Below are 22,942 nucleotides of genomic sequence, written 5' to 3' on the forward strand. Positions count from 1 at the left end.
CTGACTGATTAAAATCCTAACAACAGTCAACAGTCAGCCACCCAATCCTATCTTAGCCATGCAGGAGACATTGCACCACGCAAACCTGACTTTTAACTCAACAATAAACAGAAAAAAATAACATTGCTGTTCCCTTAAATTAGTTGTTGGTGTACCTTCACAGTGCGAATGTGCAGGCCAGTATCCCCTGCTGAAACGTGCAAAAGTGTTGCGCTGTTAAGATACAAACGCACCAAAGTCAGAGCTCACCTGTCTCGTAGGGTGCTTTCACACCTGAAAGTCCAGACCGTGATCCGAACCAAGGTTCATGTGTTGCTACATTGTATATATTTGGTCCGCTTATTTTTGTTTTCACACTGCAGTGTAGGGAGCACACCAAAGACCTTTGTGTGATACTCCTACATCCTTTCATCATCACTTACGTATCGATGCGTTTTCCCTAACTTGATGCTGATTGGTTTTAGAAGGACATGCGTCTGACTTTGGCGTGTTGACAATTCAGTGGGTTGTTGTTTCGGCAGGAAGCCTTTCCAGGATCAGGATAAAATGAATGAACAGATTCATTTCGTCTCCATAGTAGTGGTTTTTATACCAGCAGCAGCAGCAACTTCAGACACAGGTTAGTTCAAATTCACCAAATGAACATGCTTGTCCTGAAGCAACTGTATCCACAGCTCATTTTTCCTGCTTTTCTGGTTATTTTTCTTCTTCTGCTGCCGTTGCTGAGGAACGCATGCTCAGCTTCCTGTAATTGGTCCAAAAGTTCGAACCATCCAGAAAAGCACTTTCACACTGCCGAGACCACCTCTCTTGGTCGAACCAAAATCTGGTCCTTTGGTCCGGACCGTGGTTCGCGGCCCCTTTCACACCTGCTACTTTGGTTCGGACCAAACTGAAAAGTCAGAAAGTCCAGACCAAACGAGGCAGGTGTGAAAGCACCCTTAAACTGACAACTGGCAAACTGACTGGTTTATTTCAGTTTACACACACCAGTTTGTGTGTTTCAAGCTGTGCAATAAGTATTTTTGGTGCCCTCACGATACCAAAGACTCACCAGGAATCAAGCTTTATGATTGACTGGTGTGCTACAGATTGCTAAAATACGGTTCAATGTCTATTAATAATATAGGAGGTAAAAAACAGGTACTGCAGTGCCAGGGAGCCGTTACCAATGTGTGTAAGAATCACGGTAATCACAGGAGAAGTGGGACGTCTGTTTAACCCTTTCGTTTCCCAGGTCGTGCTGGTTGGTGTGGACTAGTCTACAGACACAGAACGCCATTTTTTTTTTTTAAGGTCAATACTTTCAGTTCTGCAGTGAAAACTGCCTCGTTCCCAACCTCAGCTCTACACTCTCTCAGACACTAATTGGAGGCTTTACAGGAATATGTAGATATTGGAGATGGAATTAGGCTCTCGCCTCCACCGTGGAGCTGAAGATGAAAACTAATTGCATCGCCCTCCAGTGAGCCGTGCTCTTACTCAAAGGGCTGAATGCAGCCCACAGTATCACTCCCTGCAGCATCACTCCAAAACATCACTCCTCGCAGCATCACTCCCGAAAGTATCACTCCAAAACATCACTCCCGAAAGCATCACTCCAAAACATCACTCCCTGCAGCATCACTCCAAAACATCACTCCTCACAGCATCACTCCCAAAAGTATCACTCCAAAACATCACTCCAAAACATCACACCACACATCACACCACCCAGCAGCACCACTCCTCAAAATCTCTCTCCCTGCAGTATCACACCCTGCAGCATCACTCCAAAACATCACTCCCTGCAGCATCACTCCAAAACATCACTCCTCACAGCATCACTCCAAAACATCACTCCTCACAGCATCACTCCAAAACATCACTCCCTGCAGCATCACTCCAAAACATCACTCCTCACAGCATCACTCCAAAACATCACTCCTCACAGCATCAGACCCTGCAGCATCACTCCAAAACATCACTCCTCACAGCATCAGACCCTGCAGCATCACTCTAAAACATCACTCCCTGCAGCATCACTCCAAAACATCACTCCTCACAGCATCACTCCTCACAGCATCAGACCCTGCAGCATCACTCCAAAACATCACTCCCTGCAGCATCAGACCCTGCAGCATCAATCTAAAACATCACACCCTGCAGCATCACTCCAAAACATCACTACTCACAGCATCACTCCAAACCATCACTCCTCACATTATCAGACCCTGCAGCATCAATCTAAAACATCACTCCCTGCAGCATCACTCCAAAACATCACTCCTCACAGCATCACTCCAAAACATCACTCCCTGCAGCATCAGACCCTGCAGCATCACTCTAAAACATCACTCCCTGCAGCATCACTCTAAAACATCACTCCTCACAGCATCACACCCTGCAGCATCACTCTAAAACATCACACCCTGCAGCATCACTCCAAAACATCACTCCTCACAGCATCACTCCAAAACATCACTCCCTGCAGCATCACTCCAAAACATCACTCCTCACAGCATCACTCCAAAACATCACTCCCTGCAGCATCAGACCCTGCAGCATCACTCTAAAACATCACACCCTGCAGCATCACTCTAAAACATCACACCCTGCAGCATCACTCTAAAACTTCACACCCTGCAGCATCACTCTAAAACTTCACTCCCTGCAGCATCACTCCAAAACATCACTCCTCACAGCATCACTCCCGAAAGTATCACTCCAAAACATCACTCCAAAACATCACACCACACAGTATCACACCCAGCAGCACCACTCCTCAAAATCTCTCTCCCTGCAGTATCACACCCTGCAGCATCACTCCAAAACATCACTCCTCACAGCATCACTCCAAAACATCACTCCTCACAGCATCACTCCAAAACATCACTCCCTGCAGCATCAGACCCTGCAGCATCACTCTAAAACATCACTCCCTGCAGCATCACTCCAAAACATCACTCCTCACAGCATCACTCCAAAACATCACTACTCACAGCATCAGACCCTGCAGCATCACTCTAAAACATCACTCCCTGCAGCATCAGACCCTGCAGCATCACTCTAAAACATCACTCCCTGCAGCATCACTCCAAAACATCACTCCTCACAGCATCACTCCAAAACATCACTCCCTGCAGCATCAGACCCTGCAGCATCACTCTAAAACATCACTCCCTGCAGCATCACTCTAAAACATCACTCCTCACATTATCAGACCCTGCAGCATCACTCTAAAACATCACACCCTGCAGCATAACTCCAAAACATCACTCCTCACAGCATCACTCCAAAACATCACTCCCTGCAGCATCAGACCCTGCAGCATCACTCTAAAACATCACTCCCTGCAGCATCACTCCTCACAGCATCAAACCCTGCTGCATCACTCCAAAACATCACTCCCTGCAGCATCACTCCAAAACATCACTCCTCACAGCATCACTCCAAAACATCACTCCTCACAGCATCACTCCAAAACATCACTCCCTGCAGCATCAGACCCTGCAGCATCACTCTAAAACATCACTCCCTGCAGCATCACTCTAAAACATCACTCCTCACATTATCACACCCTGCAGCATCACTCCAAAACATCACTCCTCACAGCATCACACCCTGCAGCATCACTCTAAAACATCACTCCCTGCAGCATCACTCCAAAACATCACTCCTCACAGCATCAGACCCTGCTGCATCACTCCAAAACATCACTCCCTGCAGCATCACTCCAAAACATCACTCCCTGCAGCATCAGACCCTGCAGCATCACTCTAAAACATCACACCCTGCAGCATCACTCTAAAACTTCACTCCTCACAGCATCACTCTAAAACATCACTCCCTGCAGCATCAGACCCTGCAGCATCACTCTAAAACATCACACCCTGCAGCATCACTCTAAAACTTCACTCCTCACAGCATCACACCCTGCAGCATCACTCCAAAACATCACTCCTCACAGCATCACTCTAAAACATCACTCCTCACATTATCAGACCCTGCAGCATCACTCTAAAACATCACACCCTGCAGCATAACTCCAAAACATCACTCCTCACAGCATCACTCCCTGCAGCATCAGACCCTGCAGCATCACTCTAAAACATCACTCCCTGCAGCATCACTCCTCACAGCATCAAACCCTGCTGCATCACTCCAAAACATCACTCCCTGCAGCATCACTCCAAAACATCACTCCTCACAGCATCACTCCAAAACATCACTCCTCACAGCATCACACCCTGCAGCATCACTCCAAAACATCACTCCCTGCAGCATCACTCCAAAACATCACTCCTCACAGCATCACACCCTGCAGCATCACTCTAAAACATCACTCCCTGCAGCATCACTCCAAAACATCACTCCTCACAGCATCAGACCCTGCTGCATCACTCCAAAACATCACTCCCTGCAGCATCACTCCAAAACATCACTCCTCACAGCATCACACCCTGCAGCATCACTCCAAAACATCACTCCTCACAGCATCACACCCTGCAGCATCACTCTAAAACATCACTCCCTGCAGCATCACTCCAAAACATCACTCCCTGCAGCATCACTCCAAAACATCACTCCTCACAGCATCACTCCAAAACATCACTCCTCACAGCATCACACCCTGCAGCATCACTCCAAAACATCACTCCCTGCAGCATCACTCCAAAACATCACTCCTCACAGCATCACACCCTGCAGCATCACTCTAAAACATCACTCCCTGCAGCATCACTCCAAAACATCACTCGTCACAGCATCAGACCCTGCTGCATCACTCCAAAACATCACTCCCTGCAGCATCACTCCAAAACATCACTCCTCACAGCATCACACCCTGCAGCATCACTCCAAAACATCACTCCTCACAGCATCACACCCTGCAGCATCACTCTAAAACATCACTCCCTGCAGCATCACTCCAAAACATCACTCCTCACAGCATCAGACCCTGCTGCATCACTCCAAAACATCACTCCCTGCAGCATCACACCCTGCAGCATCACTCTAAAACTTCACTCCTCACAGCATCACTCTAAAACATCACTCCCTGCAGCATCAGACCCTGCAGCATCACTCTAAAACATCACACCCTGCAGCATCACTCTAAAACTTCACTCCTCACAGCATCACACCCTGCAGCATCACTCTAAAACTTCACTCCTCACAGCATCACACCCTGCAGCATCACTCTAAAACTTCACTCCTCACAGCATCACTCCAAAACATCACTCCTCACAGCATCAGACCCTGCTGCATCACTCTAAAACTTCACTCCCTGCAGCATCACTCCAAAACATCACTCCTCACAGCATCAGACCCTGCTGCATCACTCCAAAACATCACTCCCTGCAGCATCACTCCAAAACATCACTCCCTGCAGCATCAGACCCTGCAGCATCACTCTAAACCATCACACCCTGTAGCATCACTCTAAAACTTCACTCCTCACAGCATCACACCCTGCAGCATCACTCTAAAACATCACACCCTGCAGCATCACTCTAAAACATCACACCCTGCAGCATCACTCTAAAACTTCAGTCCTCACAGCATCACACCCTGCAGCATCACTCTAAAACTTCACACCCTGCAGCATCACTCTAAAACTTCACTCCCTGCAGCATCACTCCAAAACATCACTCCTCACAGCATCAGACCCTGCTGCATCACTCCAAAACATCACTCCCTGCAGCATCACTCCAAAACATCACTCCTCACAGCATCACACCCTGCAGCATCACTCCAAAACATCACTCCTCACAGCATCACACCCTGCAGCATCACTCTAAAACATCACTCCCTGCAGCATCACTCCAAAACATCACTCCTCACAGCATCAGACCCTGCTGCATCACTCCAAAACATCACTCCCTGCAGCATCAGACCCTGCAGCATCACTCTAAAACATCACACCCTGCAGCATCACTCTAAAACTTCACTCCTCACAGCATCACTCTAAAACATCACTCCCTGCAGCATCAGACCCTGCAGCATCACTCTAAAACATCACACCCTGCAGCATCACTCTAAAACTTCACTCCTCACAGCATCACACCCTGCAGCATCACTCTAAAACTTCACTCCTCACAGCATCACACCCTGCAGCATCACTCTAAAACTTCACTCCTCACAGCATCACTCCAAAACATCACTCCTCACAGCATCAGACCCTGCTGCATCACTCTAAAACATCACTCCCTGCAGCATCACTCCAAAACATCACTCCTCACAGCATCACTCCAAAACATCACTCCTCACAGCATCACTCCAAAACATCACTCCCTGCAGCATCACTCCAAAACATCACTCCTCACAGCATCACTCCAAAACATCACTCCTCACAGCATCAGACCCTGCAGCATCACTCCAAAACATCACTCCTCACAGCATCACTCCTCACAGCATCAGACCCTGCAGCATCACTCCAAAACATCACTCCCTGCAGCATCAGACCCTGCAGCATCAATCTAAAACATCACACCCTGCAGCATCACTCCAAAACATCACTACTCACAGCATCACTCCAAACCATCACTCCTCACATTATCAGACCCTGCAGCATCAATCTAAAACATCACTCCCTGCAGCATCACTCCAAAACATCACTCCTCACAGCATCACTCCAAAACATCACTCCCTGCAGCATCAGACCCTGCAGCATCACTCTAAAACATCACTCCCTGCAGCATCACTCTAAAACATCACTCCTCACAGCATCACACCCTGCAGCATCACTCTAAAACATCACACCCTGCAGCATCACTCCAAAACATCACTCCTCACAGCATCACTCCAAAACATCACTCCCTGCAGCATCACTCCAAAACATCACTCCTCACAGCATCACTCCAAAACATCACTCCCTGCAGCATCAGACCCTGCAGCATCACTCTAAAACATCACACCCTGCAGCATCACTCTAAAACATCACACCCGGCAGCATCACTCTAAAACTTCAGTCCTCACAGCATCACACCCTGCAGCATCACTCTAAAACTTCACACCCTGCAGCATCACTCTAAAACTTCACTCCCTGCAGCATCACTCCAAAACATCACTCCTCACAGCATCACTCCCGAAAGTATCACTCCAAAACATCACTCCAAAACATCACACCACACAGTATCACACCCAGCAGCACCACTCCTCAAAATCTCTCTCCCTGCAGTATCACACCCTGCAGCATCACTCCAAAACATCACTCCTCACAGCATCACTCCAAAACATCACTCCTCACAGCATCACTCCAAAACATCACTCCCTGCAGCATCAGACCCTGCAGCATCACTCCAAAACATCACTCCTCACAGCATCACTCCAAAACATCACTACTCACAGCATCAGACCCTGCAGCATCACTCTAAAACATCACTCCCTGCAGCATCAGACCCTGCAGCATCACTCTAAAACATCACTCCCTGCAGCATCACTCCAAAACATCACTCCTCACAGCATCACTCCAAAACATCACTCCCTGCAGCATCAGACCCTGCAGCATCACTCTAAAACATCACTCCCTGCAGCATCACTCTAAAACATCACTCCTCACAGCATCACACACTGCAGCATCACTCCAAAACATCACTCCTCACAGCATCACTCCAAAACATCACTCCCTGCAGCATCAGACCCTGCAGCATCACTCTAAAACATCACTCCCTGCAGCATCACTCTAAAACATCACTCCTCACATTATCAGACCCTGCAGCATCACTCTAAAACATCACACCCTGCAGCATAACTCCAAAACATCACTCCTCACAGCATCACTCCAAAACATCACTCCCTGCAGCATCAGACCCTGCAGCATCACTCTAAAACATCACTCCCTGCAGCATCACTCCTCACAGCATCAAACCCTGCTGCATCACTCCAAAACATCACTCCCTGCAGCATCACTCCAAAACATCACTCCTCACAGCATCACTCCAAAACATCACTCCTCACAGCATCACACCCTGCAGGATCACTCCAAAACATCACTCCTCACAGCATCACACCCTGCAGCATCACTCTAAAACATCACTCCCTGCAGCATCACTCCAAAACATCACTCCTCACAGCATCAGACCCTGCTGCATCACTCCAAAACATCACTCCCTGCAGCATCACTCCAAAACATCACTCCCTGCAGCATCAGACCCTGCAGCATCACTCTAAAACATCACACCCTGCAGCATCACTCTAAAACTTCACTCCTCACAGCATCACTCTAAAACATCACTCCCTGCAGCATCAGACCCTGCAGCATCACTCTAAAACATCACACCCTGCAGCATCACTCTAAAACTTCACTCCTCACAGCATCACACCCTGCAGCATCACTCCAAAACATCACTCCTCACAGCATCACTCCAAAACATCACTCCCTGCAGCATCAGACCCTGCAGCATCACTCTAAAACATCACTCCCTGCAGCATCACTCTAAAACATCACTCCTCACATTATCAGACCCTGCAGCATCACTCTAAAACATCACACCCTGCAGCATAACTCCAAAACATCACTCCTCACAGCATCACTCCAAAACATCACTCCCTGCAGCATCAGACCCTGCAGCATCACTCTAAAACATCACTCCCTGCAGCATCACTCCTCACAGCATCAAACCCTGCTGCATCACTCCAAAACATCACTCCCTGCAGCATCACTCCAAAACATCACTCCTCACAGCATCACTCCAAAACATCACTCCTCACAGCATCACACCCTGCAGCATCACTCCAAAACATCACTCCCTGCAGCATCACTCCAAAACATCACTCCTCACAGCATCAGACCCTGCTGCATCACTCCAAAACATCACTCCCTGCAGCATCACTCCAAAACATCACTCCCTGCAGCATCAGACCCTGCAGCATCACTCTAAAACATCACACCCTGCAGCATCACTCTAAAACTTCACTCCTCACAGCATCACTCTAAAACATCACTCCCTGCAGCATCAGACCCTGCAGCATCACTCTAAAACATCACACCCTGCAGCATCACTCTAAAACTTCACTCCTCACAGCATCACACCCTGCAGCATCACTCCAAAACATCACTCCTCACAGCATCACTCCAAAACATCACTCCCTGCAGCATCAGACCCTGCAGCATCACTCTAAAACATCACTCCCTGCAGCATCACTCTAAAACATCACTCCTCACATTATCAGACCCTGCAGCATCACTCTAAAACATCACACCCTGCAGCATAACTCCAAAACATCACTCCTCACAGCATCACTCCAAAACATCACTCCCTGCAGCATCAGACCCTGCAGCATCACTCTAAAACATCACTCCCTGCAGCATCACTCCTCACAGCATCAAACCCTGCTGCATCACTCCAAAACATCACTCCCTGCAGCATCACTCCAAAACATCACTCCTCACAGCATCACTCCAAAACATCACTCCTCACAGCATCACACCCTGCAGCATCACTCCAAAACATCACTCCCTGCAGCATCACTCCAAAACATCACTCCTCACAGCATCACACCCTGCAGCATCACTCTAAAACATCACTCCCTGCAGCATCACTCCAAAACATCACTCCTCACAGCATCAGACCCTGCTGCATCACTCCAAAACATCACTCCCTGCAGCATCACTCCAAAACATCACTCCTCACAGCATCACACCCTGCAGCATCACTCCAAAACATCACTCCTCACAGCATCACACCCTGCAGCATCACTCTAAAACATCACTCCCTGCAGCATCACTCCAAAACATCACTCCTCACAGCATCAGACCCTGCTGCATCACTCCAAAACATCACTCCCTGCAGCATCACACCCTGCAGCATCACTCTAAAACTTCACTCCTCACAGCATCACTCTAAAACATCACTCCCTGCAGCATCAGAACCTGCAGCATCACTCTAAAACATCACACCCTGCAGCATCACTCTAAAACTTCACTCCTCACAGCATCACACCCTGCAGCATCACTCTAAAACTTCACTCCTCACAGCATCACACCCTGCAGCATCACTCTAAAACTTCACTCCTCACAGCATCACTCCAAAACATCACTCCTCACAGCATCAGACCCTGCTGCATCACTCTAAAACTTCACTCCCTGCAGCATCACTCCAAAACATCACTCCTCACAGCATCAGACCCTGCTGCATCACTCCAAAACATCACTCCCTGCAGCATCACTCCAAAACATCACTCCCTGCAGCATCAGACCCTGCAGCATCACTCTAAAACATCACACCCTGCAGCATCACTCTAAAACATCACACCCTGCAGCATCACTCTAAAACTTCAGTCCTCACAGCATCACACCCTGCAGCATCACTCTAAAACTTCACACCCTGCAGCATCACTCTAAAACTTCACTCCCTGCAGCATCACTCCAAAACATCACTCCTCACAGCATCAGACCCTGCTGCATCACTCCAAAACATCACTCCCTGCAGCATCACTCCAAAACATCACTCCTCACAGCATCAGACCCTGCTGCATCACTCCAAAACATCACTCCCTGCAGCATCAGACCCTGCAGCATCACTCTAAAACATCACACCCTGCAGCATCACTCTAAAACTTCACTCCTCACAGCATCACTCTAAAACATCACTCCCTGCAGCATCAGACCCTGCAGCATCACTCTAAAACATCACACCCTGCAGCATCACTCTAAAACTTCACTCCTCACAGCATCACACCCTGCAGCATCACTCTAAAACTTCACTCCTCACAGCATCACACCCTGCAGCATCACTCTAAAACTTCACTCCTCACAGCATCACTCCAAAACATCACTCCTCACAGCATCAGACCCTGCTGCATCACTCTAAAACTTCACTCCCTGCAGCATCACTCCAAAACATCACTCCTCACAGCATCAGACCCTGCTGCATCACTCCAAAACATCACTCCCTGCAGCATCACTCCAAAACATCACTCCCTGCAGCATCAGACCCTGCTGCATCACTCTAAAACATCACACCCTGCAGCATCACTCTAAAACTTCACTCCTCACAGCATCACACCCTGCAGCATCACTCTAAAACTTCACTCCCTGCAGCATCACTCCCTGCAGCATCACTCCAAAACATCACTCCTCACTGTATCACTCCCTGCAGCATCACTCCAAAACATCACTCCTCACAGCATCACACCCTGCAGCATCACTCCTCATAAAATACAGGATTTTTTTATATTCTCTACTGTGATATACTGTGGACAGGTCAGACTGAGTGTTGTGTCCAAAGGTGTTAGAGAAATAAAGAGGGGTCAAGTTTATTTTAGTAACACTCAGGTGCTTCAGAGTGAAGAATGATAAAATGAAAGTAATAATTTTAAGTATTTCACAATTACACAAGAAACATAATTAAAACTCAGCCTTAAAATCCTAATTTGAGCATCGGTTTCCTTTAAATTAAACCACCAATTTAAAAGCTATACTATCATACTGATTGCGGAAAAAATATATATGAAAAAATAAAAAATAAATCATCACAAAAAAATCACATCTTTCAGCACGTACATCACACATTCATTACAGAAGCAGTGCCACCCTCTGCTGGCAACGAAAGAAACGTGACCCAGTGAAGTAAAAGTTAAAAGTGTCTGTGAAGATGTGACAAAGTGCTCAGGTTTGGAAAACGGAAAGAGCGGTAGATTTTTCCCCGCATGGATCAGGTCTGACTCCAGATGTAAGTTGCACACTTTAAGTGATTGTTTATTTCGTATTATACAAGTGAATAGAAAAAGAGAAAAGAAAAACTGTAAAAAGAAAAAAATAAACGCAATGAAAATATTTAGGGACTAACATACATTCTCTGCCCAGATTACTCAGTCCCTATTCTGGCATTGCATCTGCCAGCGAGTGTCTGAGGCCGCAGGGCCGCATAGACACCACCCACATTCAATGAGAGACCCCTCAATGAATCCCCCCTGCAGATTTATACACCAAGCCCCGCCCCAATCAGTCAGACCAGACTAATCTTCTGGCGGGTAGGGCTACATAAGAACCAAACAAACAAACAAAACATTAACTCGATAGACAATAAACACATAACACATACAATACACTAGTTCATTTACCGGTAAGTATATACAATTTGTTTTTCCACCTCTAACCCTTTTCTTTGTCTCCCCTCCACAGGTTCCGGGACTTTACCTCCCCCCCTTCTACACAAAGCCGTGGGCTCTACCGGCCAGTATAAGAAGAAGCCCTGGAAGGCGCCCGCACTCCCCATAGAATCAGCACAAAGATCACACCCACAGGTAAGTACACATATACACCAATTACCAATACCTCTGTTCCTAGGCTTTTACACAACTTTACAAGTCCCAGTGTCTTTACACAGTCCTGGTGATGGGTAGACCCGCTAACCCTATCACAGTGTCTCAAAGAATTTCTTTGGTAAAAAAAAAAATAAATAAAACAAATAAAATGAATTTATATATATATATATATATATATATATATATATATATATATATATATATATATATATATATATATATAAAGATTCATCACTCCAGATTCAGCCAATCAGCCATCTTGACACTCCTTCAAGATGCTGGGAAAACTATTCCAGGTGAATCTTCCTCATAAAGACATTGAGATTAAAATACCAAGAGTGTGCAGATCTGTCCTCAAAGATAAATGTGAGACTTAGAAGAATCTACAGTATAAAACATATTCTGGTTTCTTACACTTTTTATTCATAAAATAATTCTGTATGTGTTCCTGTATAGTTTCTATATAGTCTTCAATTTTAAATTCACAATGTGGAAAGTCATAAAAACGAAAAAAAATCTTAAATGAGAAGAGGTATCTCCAAACTTTTGACTGTTCCTGTATTTATACTGAGTATATTTCCTCAGAAGTCAGTGTTTTGACACTTTAAATTATGTGTATCTAATGCAGTTGTTATGTATTTAAAATAGGGCTGCATAATATATAGATATATATATATATTTTAAGCATAGTCATTGCGATGTGCGCATGCACAATAGTCGTGTGTTGTCACTTAAGGCAGTTATATCAAACACATCATGTTGCAACATCTTGATTCTTGACACAAAGTAGATACACAGCGCTGTCTCTGTGTCTCTGTGACTGTCGCTGCTGCCTGAGAAGCGTGAGGGAGAGGGGGGCAGGAGTAAACACGAGGTAACCGCATGGCCTCCATCCACATGGTTGGGCACGTGCTTGTAAACACACGTGTGGAAAGCTGTGCAGCTCAGTCCAGCACACTTTTGCAGTGCAGATATTTACAGTTACAGCTGAATTGACGCTTTTAATTCCAGAAAAAAGCTCTTATTTACCTTTTAAAAAGCAATTTAATGCCTGATTAAAGGGCCGATTACTGTTGTTTTGCTGTTTTCCTCGGGTTTTGAGTGCTCGGTGCTAACTTAACTTAACTTAATCTGACTTAACTCTTACGAGACAGCGCTCGGGTGAGGGCGGGGCTGGTGACATCATGGGCCCTGCATTGTTTAAAAGAGCATTTGCAATGTAATTTTTTCCAATATCGTACAGCCCTAAATTAGAAAAATGGAAATTTTCCTTTTGTAACAAGAAAGTTGTAGCATGACGTGTATAAATGAATAGGTCTTTAGTGAGATTGCAAGTCTTGTGTTGTCACTATTAGGCCCAGTCCCATTTCACCCCTTGGCCCTACCCCTCTGTTTTTCATGTGCACACCAAGGGGTAGGGCTGTCCTGATTCTTGTCGGGCTGGAGGGGTAGATTAGGGCAAGGGATACGGCTTGTTTGCCCTTTAAACTGAGATTTTTCTGATTCACACTTCAAACCGAGGGGTATGAGAATCACTGGTAAGAAACACAAAATTGTAAACATGTTCCTTGTTAAAAGTAACAATTAGCACCATATTACCATGGTTTAATGTGTAGTTGCAATGTTTTATGGCCAAATTCTCTATAACAAGCCTTTATAAAAAGATCACTAGTAGTTTGTCTCAGAAGGTAAGCTAGCTAGCTAGCTAGCTTTCCCGTTCCACCTTAAATGGTGCAACAGACAGCAGGGGCTGCAGCATTTAAGGATGAACGGACAGAAAATGAAATAAAATTAAAGCTAATTTCAGCTCCCCTTCACAGAAGAATTAAGGAACGGACAATAATAATTCATTTCTGCACCATCTCCCTCCTTTCTGAAGACATACGATGCCCTAAAGTTAACTAGTTAACCAGCAGCAGCTCGGTTACTGAACGTTAGCGCTCCTGATGACGTATCAGGTGCTTGAAGGGTTGTCCGATTTCTTAGGTGGAGGATTTCACTCCTTCCCCTCTTAACTCTGTTCCAAGAGGAAGACGTACACTCGAAAACAGAGGGGTAGAAGTACAGGGGTTGGACAATGAAACTGAAACACCTGGTTTTAGACCACAATAATTTATTGTCTGGACGAGCAGTTCTGGTGGAAACAGGAGAGTTGAGGTGCACATTGAATTCTGCCGTGATTTGATCAGCCGTGGTTTTATGTTTTTTGGATACAATCCGGGTTAGCACCCGAACATCCCTTTCAGACAGCTTCCTCTTACAGCGTCCACAGTTAATCCTGTTGGATGTGGTTGGTTCTTCTTGGTGGTATGCTGACATTACCCTGGATACTGTGGCTCTTGATACATCACAAAGACTTGCTGTCTTGGTCACAGATGCACTAACAATTTGTCCTCTTTTGAACTCTGGTATGTCACCCATATTGTTGTGCGCATTGCAATATTTTGAGTAAAACTGTGCTCTTACCCTGCTAATTGAACCTTCACACTCTGCTTTTACTGGTGCAATGTGTAATTAATGAAGACTGGCCACCAGGCTGCTCCAATTTAGCCATGAAACCTCCCACACTAAAATGACAGGTGTTTCAGTTTCATTGTCCAACTCCTGTAAGTGGTAGGGCCAAGAGGTGAAATGGGATTGGGCCTTAAACATGTGGTCTGTAAATCCGATTCCTCTAAAGAGTCAAATAAAGCTCAGACCGGAGGCAGGAGAAGGTTCTGAAGCAAGCTTTATTAAAATAAAAACTTGAAGAAACATCACGCAGACAAAAACGTCACTGATAAAAGTCTACTGAAGCTCTTTCCACCTGTCCCTCAGTGCTGTCAGAGCATCCTAACCACACGTCCTAGCAGTGCAGTGAAGACCACAGCAGAACTACGGCTCAGTTTAACACCTCAAAATTCAAACCACACAGCTGACCCTCAGGCCCTACTGTACAGAATACATTACTGATAGGTTCTCACAGATTCTGTTCTGTGAAGGTGTGTATCTGTGTGTGTGTGTGTATGGATTTTAGGGCAGGAGGCTCTGTAGAGGGGAAGAAGAAGGAGCTCAGACTTAAGGAGTGAAACATACAAAACATGAAGACAAAACACACACACACACACACACTCTCCGTCTCGCGCTCTCTCTCTCTCTCACACACACACACTCGCGCTCCTGCTCGCCCACACCTGTTGGATTATTTATATCTATGTACAGCAGTTGTTCAGACCAACAGGGTTAGTGGATCCTGGTGAGCTCCTCCACGATTTTAATCACTTCATCCACCGTGGCCTCCCGCTTCATTCCACTGCCATCATCAATCTGTAACACACACATCCAAAAAATAAGCAAATAATTTCTCTACAATTTCTCTACAATTCAAATTGATGTTAGCAGAGGAGCAAATGTATTATGAATGAATAAATGGATCAATAAAAAAAAAAAAAAAAAAAAAACTCTTCACTGTAAAGCAGGGGTTGGCCGCGGCCCAAAAAAAAAAAAAAATCTGTTCTGAAAAATGAAGTGTAATGGAGTAATGGGAGTGCTACAGACTAGTAGCTCTCCAGCCCATAGGGTTGTTGAACCCAAGAAGAAAGAAAAAAACAAATAAACACACAAACTGTTCCAAACTGTAATTTCAGCATAAATATGCATATTTATTGCATAAATTCCAGGTGTTGCTGAGAATATCTATAATATTTTAGCATGTCCACAGAATTAGTTCTGTAATCTGTTCCCCTATCCTACCTATTTGTTTGTGTTGGTCAGCCAAATTACTGTGACTTCATTTCAAGACCGTGGCACTGGAGAACTAGTTGAAGGTACTGTGTGTATAAACAGTATTTTTAAATAAACTACCTGTTCGCTTTCACGTTTTCAGGTTCAGTGCCTCGTTTTAAATGTCAGGGCCCTCAGAAATCTTCTGGTAAAGTGTGAAGGTATTTGAGTTTGTTAATGGTGTAAAAATAGTAATTTCTTTAAATAAGCAACACTATGCCCCATCACTAGCATTGTAAGCTTATTGGGAGCATTAGCTAAAATCACTGTATTTCAGAACGCTTGGAGTGTGTTAGCCTCGATGCTAACTGTTTTCTGAGCTTAATCAAAGTCTTCATAGGTAAGGCACTGTGCAGCCATCTTGACAATGTGGCTGGGTGCTTATATAATCTCATGCAAGACTAAAGACATCTAAACAACGTATTTAAAATCATTGTTCATAAGGGTTTTTATATCATCCTTTATACGTTTGGCTCATAAATGCAGAAAAACTTGATTTTTTGGGGGGCTTTTTAACAGAAGGGGAAGGGGGTTGGGGGAGGGGTCCCCTCCAGCATGCTGACTCTCCTCGGCTGATTTTAATGAAGGGTGGGACTTTATCCATAAACAGGTGCCATGATAATTAGCATTACAACAAATCCTATTTATACCTCGGTCAGTGGCCTGTCTTCTCATTAGTAAGGCCTATGGCTAAATAAATTGTTCAAATCTTCATTTGTAACCTGATCATGATCTAAATTTTGAAAGAAAAAAAAAAAAAAATCTATTACAGATTACGGTGATATTACAGTGATACCTGTAGCGTGCTGACAACCTCCTGCATCTTGGCTCGGCCCAGATCTAAAAAGCTCTCGATCAGATCGCCGTCGATGAAGCCTGTAGCCTGTTCAGTCTTCCGCTCCGTATTGAACGACCTCCAGGTGCTCAGAGTCAAAGAATTAACAAGTCCAGAACAGAAACTCGAAACAGATTAACATAAAAACCAACACGGTCTGATGTGTTTCAATGCAATATCAGCAAACACACACTTTAACAGAAGGATATAAGTTGTGCTCGATCTTGCCCACGCTCTTAATGACCTTGTTGAGCCTGTTCTGTAAATCCATGAGTAAACTGTACCAGCCTTCTGACAGAGACGTCACTAATCCTGAAAACATACAAACATAAAATCAGTCAACATTTATAAAAAGCCTGAATATGATTCTCATGGTCATCAGTCTGAGTTTAATATTGAATTAAGCATCTTTATTAGAATGGAGATTAATCCCAAAACAAAGAACACCTTAAAACCTTTACAGCTTATATATACTCCCTTGAGTTTTTATTTTAATTATTTTGATTATTTAGTCTTTCAAACTATATAATATTACAGTTGTAAATGATGTAATAAAATCCTGCCATGACTTTTTGCAAGTTTCTCTTTTCAGGTGTCCATATATAGGGCACGTTATTTTGTCACAAATAGAGCTACATGTTCATTTTTTTAAATCCCTGTTAGGGATTTAGATGAACTCACAGTACTTTGCCAATCACACACCTCATTCACTAATGGGGTGTGAGCCTGTTACTACTGGTGAGAGATAATTAAAGGTCTCAGAAGAAGACGAGGAGCGAGACCATGCTGACTGTGAACCTCCTTTGATTACCTTCCCCCTTTTTGTGTTTGTGCCGTTTGTGTTTGGATCTTCTTTATGCATTAAATAAAAACTGAACTTTAAAGTCAAATGAGCGCTGGATGATAATCTACACAGATTTCTCAGTAAAGCGCTTCCATTTATTTACAGTAAGCTTAGATTTCCAAATTTCCAATAAGGCTGGGTGCAGCAGCATTAGCATTAGTGGCTAATCTCTAGCTGCGGTTAGCACTAGTAAATGCCCCCAGTAAATGTGCTACACTGAGGAACCCTGAGTGTTCCAGTAAGCCAGGGCGATATTAGCTATCGGTACATCCTATGAAGCTTGTTTTAACACAATAAAAATATATATTCACCTCTGAACGATGAAAGAGGTAGAGCTTAGTGGCTAATGCTAATGCTGCTCCAGCAGTGCTAGCCGGGGTTAGCAGCAGACTACAGGCTGATAACACTCAACTCTGAAAGGCGAAAAAGCTAAGGCTTAGCTAATGCTAATGCTAATACAGCTGCAGCCTCGGTACCGGAGAAACTTCACTGAAACCCCTGTATAAATCTGTAAGCAGAGTGGCTTTACTGCTCCTTAATATCTGACTGATGAAATTCATATATAAGGATAACACTGATGATTTTTAGGGAAATTAAAGCATTTTAAGTGCTCCTTATAATGCAAAAATATGGTAATCTTAACACTCCATTGTCTCATGTTTGTCTTTATATTTGAAACACGTTTTTATGAATCAATTCTGTGACTGTTATTCCATTCTCTGTATCTCAGAAATCAGGCACTACATATGGTAATGGTCATGTTTTGCATGAATTATTAGCTACACTGCCCCCACAATGAATTAATCATACTGCCGCAATCTGCCTGTATCTGTAAGCTTTTAGAGAACTTTAACAAAGTTTAACAAAATGAAAAAAATCCACAAATGCAGATCTGAACCTGCTGCCGATACTGAATGAAATTAAATCTGAATGTAAGACTTTATTAAAACATGTTAACAGTGAGATAAGTTGCTGTGCTGCGGGGTAGAGTCTCCTTACCGATCATGCCGTTAACTGTGCCGAAGAGCACAGAACCCTGGGTAGGTGTGGAACTCTCCCCGAGGTTCTGCAGGACTAGAGAACCGTGACAGAACACGTTCACAAACTCGCCCAAGTGGAACACGCCCACCTCCTGCAAATGCTGCCTCTCCTCATCTGTGGTGGCAGCGCTGAAAAACACAGAGCAAGAAAGTGGATCATGTTCCTCTGCCTTAAGATCATCAGACCAGAGCTTCCTCACCCAATCAGAACGAGGAGGTAGGGTAAATACACATACACTGACATATCTGTCCATGCATCTTCCATGTGCCTTAATATCAGAAATGCGTTTTTATGCTTCCGTTCGTTTGTGTTTTATATAAACAGTTCTCATGTTTTTCTTGAACTAAATGGATTTTCAGTGGTCCTGCTTTTTTCCATCTGTGCTGGTAAACTTTCCAATAATGTGCACATATACTGATGATATAATTACAAACTATGTTAACGCCATTTCCGAGTTGTAGGTTCCTGTACTTACTGATTTTTCTTCCCAAAAGTTACTATTGTCTTGCGAAGGTTGCCAAATATGCACCCCACAAAGTAAGAACAATGTTGAGGTGTGCTGAGGTTAAGCAACGTGACGAGAATTTAATTTTATGCTGTGGACAACTGGAGGAGCTGTAGGTGCGCACTGCACAGACCAGTGTTGCTTGATTATAACATTTATGGTCACAGTGTTCTTTGTTACTTTAATAATCACAATGTCACAATATATCAAAGACCATTGGCCTACATTACAGACCATTTTCTTAAGCCTGACCTGCCAGGTCCCCGTAAAGTTGTGTAAAATCCCGACATGGCCCAAGTTCAGGTTGGAATTATGAATATATTGCTGACAGTTTCACAGAACTCGAAAAGTTACTTTATTTCAGTAATTCAGTTGAAACTGTGAAACTCATATTAGATGTATTATTTCTTCTATTGTTGATTATGGCATCCAATAAAAACTCAAACGTTAGTGTTGCAGGAAATTTATATAATTTATATATTTATATAATATTATATAAGAATAATGGGTACTTCTGGAAGTGAGCCAAGTCCTGCTGGAAAATGAAATCCACATCTCTATAAAAGTTGTCAGTAGCAGAGGGAAGCATAAACTGCTGTAAGATTTTGTGTTAAAACACTGCACTGACTTTAGACTTGATAATAAAACACAGTGGATCAACACCAGCAGATGACATTACTGAAGTGAAGTAGCTTTTTAATGATAATCAATTGTTTGAGACGCACCTGTATCTATATTTAATGCCACATAGAAATAATGTATTATGATATTGATATTTTGTCCCACCCCTAGTCTACACTAGGACAGATGGCTCCATCTATATGTGAACTTTATGTTGCACAAAAAAACTAGCTTAGATGTCATTTCCTTTCATATGTCCTGAGAATAAGTGGAGAAATTCTGTAAAAAGAGTAAATTCTAAACCCACAGCTGATGCCATGTACTAGTATATACTTAAGAGAGCGAGAAGAGAATCAGACCATCTGTTATATTTATGTATGAAGACCTCTCCACGCATCTTGTCTCATATATCCCCCTGCTGTCAGACACACTTTATCTGGCCTTCAGTCAAACGATGATCTGTTTACTCAGACTGGACTGTCTGACCTTACAGCAGGAGGAAACTCTGCAGTAATCTCCTGCAATACTTCACAGTGTTCCTCACACTGCCCCAACTTCTCCACAGCCCTGCTCTAACCTTTACTTCTGATCTGCTCCATTTGTTCTCCCTACCACCGAGGCTTCACCGCTCAAAGAGCTGCTTATTAGCATATTCTCCTACAAGGTCGTCTGGCCCAGTGCTGCAACGAGTTATCCATCAGAACAGAGAAGAGAGTTCTGTACAAACAGCCCTTTTCTAGTGGTGTAAGACAGTGTTCAGAATATGAGAGCAGGCCTTTTTGTGGAAATAAATGGTCCTACATCATTTTATGCCATGGGAAGTCATTGGAACTGAAGTATAAGAGTGTTTATTTTTAATTTACTATATAACAAACATAACAGTGCATCTCAAAAATTGAGAATATCATTGAAAAAAAGTTACTTTCAGTAATTCAGTTCAAAATGTGAAACTCATTTTATAAATGTATTGCACACAGAGTGATCTATTTTATGCGCTTATTTCTTTTATTGTTGATGATTATAGCTTACAGCAAATCATAGCTCTGATTAAAATAAGGATTAAAGTGAAACTTAACGTGAAGCTTTGCTCTATCGGGCATGCGTGCCACGTACAAAGCGTGAACTATTCAGATCAACCAATGTCTGATATGGGTCACATTAAAAGAAATGTGTGTACTTTTACCTGCTGTGTGAAGGTAGCCTAAAAATAGACAATATCAGTCGATATTTAGAACGATTTGTTGTTTCTGGTAACCATTATCTCCGTTTAAAACAGCATTGCAATCAGACAATTCATTCTGGGTGCAACTTTTCTTTCTGGAAATGTATCTTTGATGATGACTGTACAGGTGAATCTCAAAAAATTTAAATATCATTTAAGTTATTTTGTTTCAGGAATACAGTTCATATTATATCATATTATATAGATGTATTACACACAGAGTTTAAGCGTTTATTTATTTTATTGTTGGTGATTATGGCTTACAGCCAATGTAAGCCCAGAAATCAGTTTCTCAGATAAAGTAGAATATTATATAAGCCCTATTGGTACTTTTGGCAGTGTGGGCAGTGTGCAAAGTCCTGCTGGAAAATGAAATCCACATCTCCATAGAAGTGGTCAGTAGAGGGAAGCATGTCCAAAGCATGTTCAAATATCAAGTCTAAAGTCAGTGCAGTTTTGTTTTCCCGAAAAATCTTACAGCACTTGATGCTTCCCTCTGCTGACAACTTTTTTGGAGAATTTCATTTTCCAGCAGGACTTGGCACACTGCCCACACTGCCAAAAGCACCAGTTGGTGTTATATAATATTATATTTTTCTGAGACACTCATTTCTGGGCTTTCATTGGCTGTAAACCATAATCATCAACAATAAAATAAATAATTGCTTAAAATAGATCTCACTGTGTGTAATACTAAAATCTATATACAACTCCTTTATGTTGTCATGTTATCATGCTCTCTTTGGTAAGTAAAATCAATGGGGTATGTCCATATATTGTACGATAACTCGATAATATAATGAAAGTATTATAGAATAGTTGAGTATACAGTCATTTGCCAGAGTTAAATAAATGCCAAACATGTTAAATGAACAGTATTAGTATTAAAATTTTAATCAAACACCAAGAGCATTCATTTAACACTGGCAAATTTACTGTAGGTAATATAGCCCTAAAATATCATTAGAATACTGCAGGCTGTTTGTGATGATATTTTTTAGCAATATGATAAAAAACTTTGAAAACCATTTAATTCATTTCAAGACTATACTACTGTAACAAAAGTTATTTTCACATAGTTTTATAGTTTTTAATAGAAATCTTTATACTTCTGTCTGTTTTGTTAAAACAGTAACTAACAATATGATTAATAACGTAAATCTACCAAAATAAAGTGCAGAAAATTTTTTTTTATGTATATAAACTGCAAATTTAAATAATTATAAAAAAAATACCCTTAAAAAAATCAAAGTAAACACCACCACAAACTATCATTTATGATATATGGTATGTTGTATAATATTATGTAACGATTGTTTTTGTTATATAGTGATGGTTTTGTGTGCAGAAGATTAGAAATAAAGCATATAGGGGAAAAAAAACAACTAAAATCACCAATTTATCGTGATCAGGACAAACCCTCAGCTAATCTGGGAGCGATCCAGAAACAGAGTGGAGCAATAAAGTGTGCAGTGATGTGAATGACAGCTGATAATTAAGATGTCTGCAGGACGTCTTTCCTCACCTGTCTTTCTGGCAGACAAACAGATTAAAAGCGTTTTCTGCTCCAAGGAAGTTATCATCGTCCAAAATCTCCACGGCACTCATCCAGTTCGGATTGAAGTCACGAGCAATCTGAAGATTCAGGAGGAATACAGAATCATGTGCTCAGTCTAGGGCTGTCCCTAACGATTATTTTTTAAACGATTATTCTAACGATTATTTTTTTCGATTAGTCGACTAATCTATTTATTGAGAAACATATTTAAATAATTATTATTTTACGTTTTAAAGCAAACGATAAATTACTATATTTATATATAATAACAACAACAACAACACAAGCCTACTAAACCAAACCCC

The 22,942-nt window shown here is 43.0% G+C and overlaps 1 protein-coding gene across 2 annotated transcripts in view; it reads right to left on the reverse strand.

Moving 5' to 3' along the window:
• Positions 1-14,960: 14,960 nt before the first annotated feature.
• ddb1 (damage-specific DNA binding protein 1) overlaps positions 14,961-22,942 on the reverse strand; it is a 41,294-nt gene continuing 33,312 nt past the window's right edge. For both annotated transcript variants that reach the window (XM_049483244.1, XM_049483245.1), the window contains exons 23-27: positions 22,605-22,714; positions 18,690-18,859; positions 17,056-17,158; positions 16,808-16,931; positions 14,961-15,555 (exon numbers count right to left, since the gene is read on the reverse strand). In XM_049483244.1, coding sequence (XP_049339201.1) covers positions 15,472-15,555; positions 16,808-16,931; positions 17,056-17,158; positions 18,690-18,859; positions 22,605-22,714 — 591 coding nt within the window. In that variant the 3' untranslated portion in view covers positions 14,961-15,471. The remainder of the gene's footprint in view (positions 15,556-16,807; positions 16,932-17,055; positions 17,159-18,689; positions 18,860-22,604; positions 22,715-22,942) is intronic.

This window comes from Astyanax mexicanus, chromosome 9 (genome assembly GCF_023375975.1).
Source record: "Astyanax mexicanus isolate ESR-SI-001 chromosome 9, AstMex3_surface, whole genome shotgun sequence".
In the NCBI taxonomy this organism is placed as follows: domain Eukaryota; kingdom Metazoa; phylum Chordata; class Actinopteri; order Characiformes; family Acestrorhamphidae; genus Astyanax; species Astyanax mexicanus.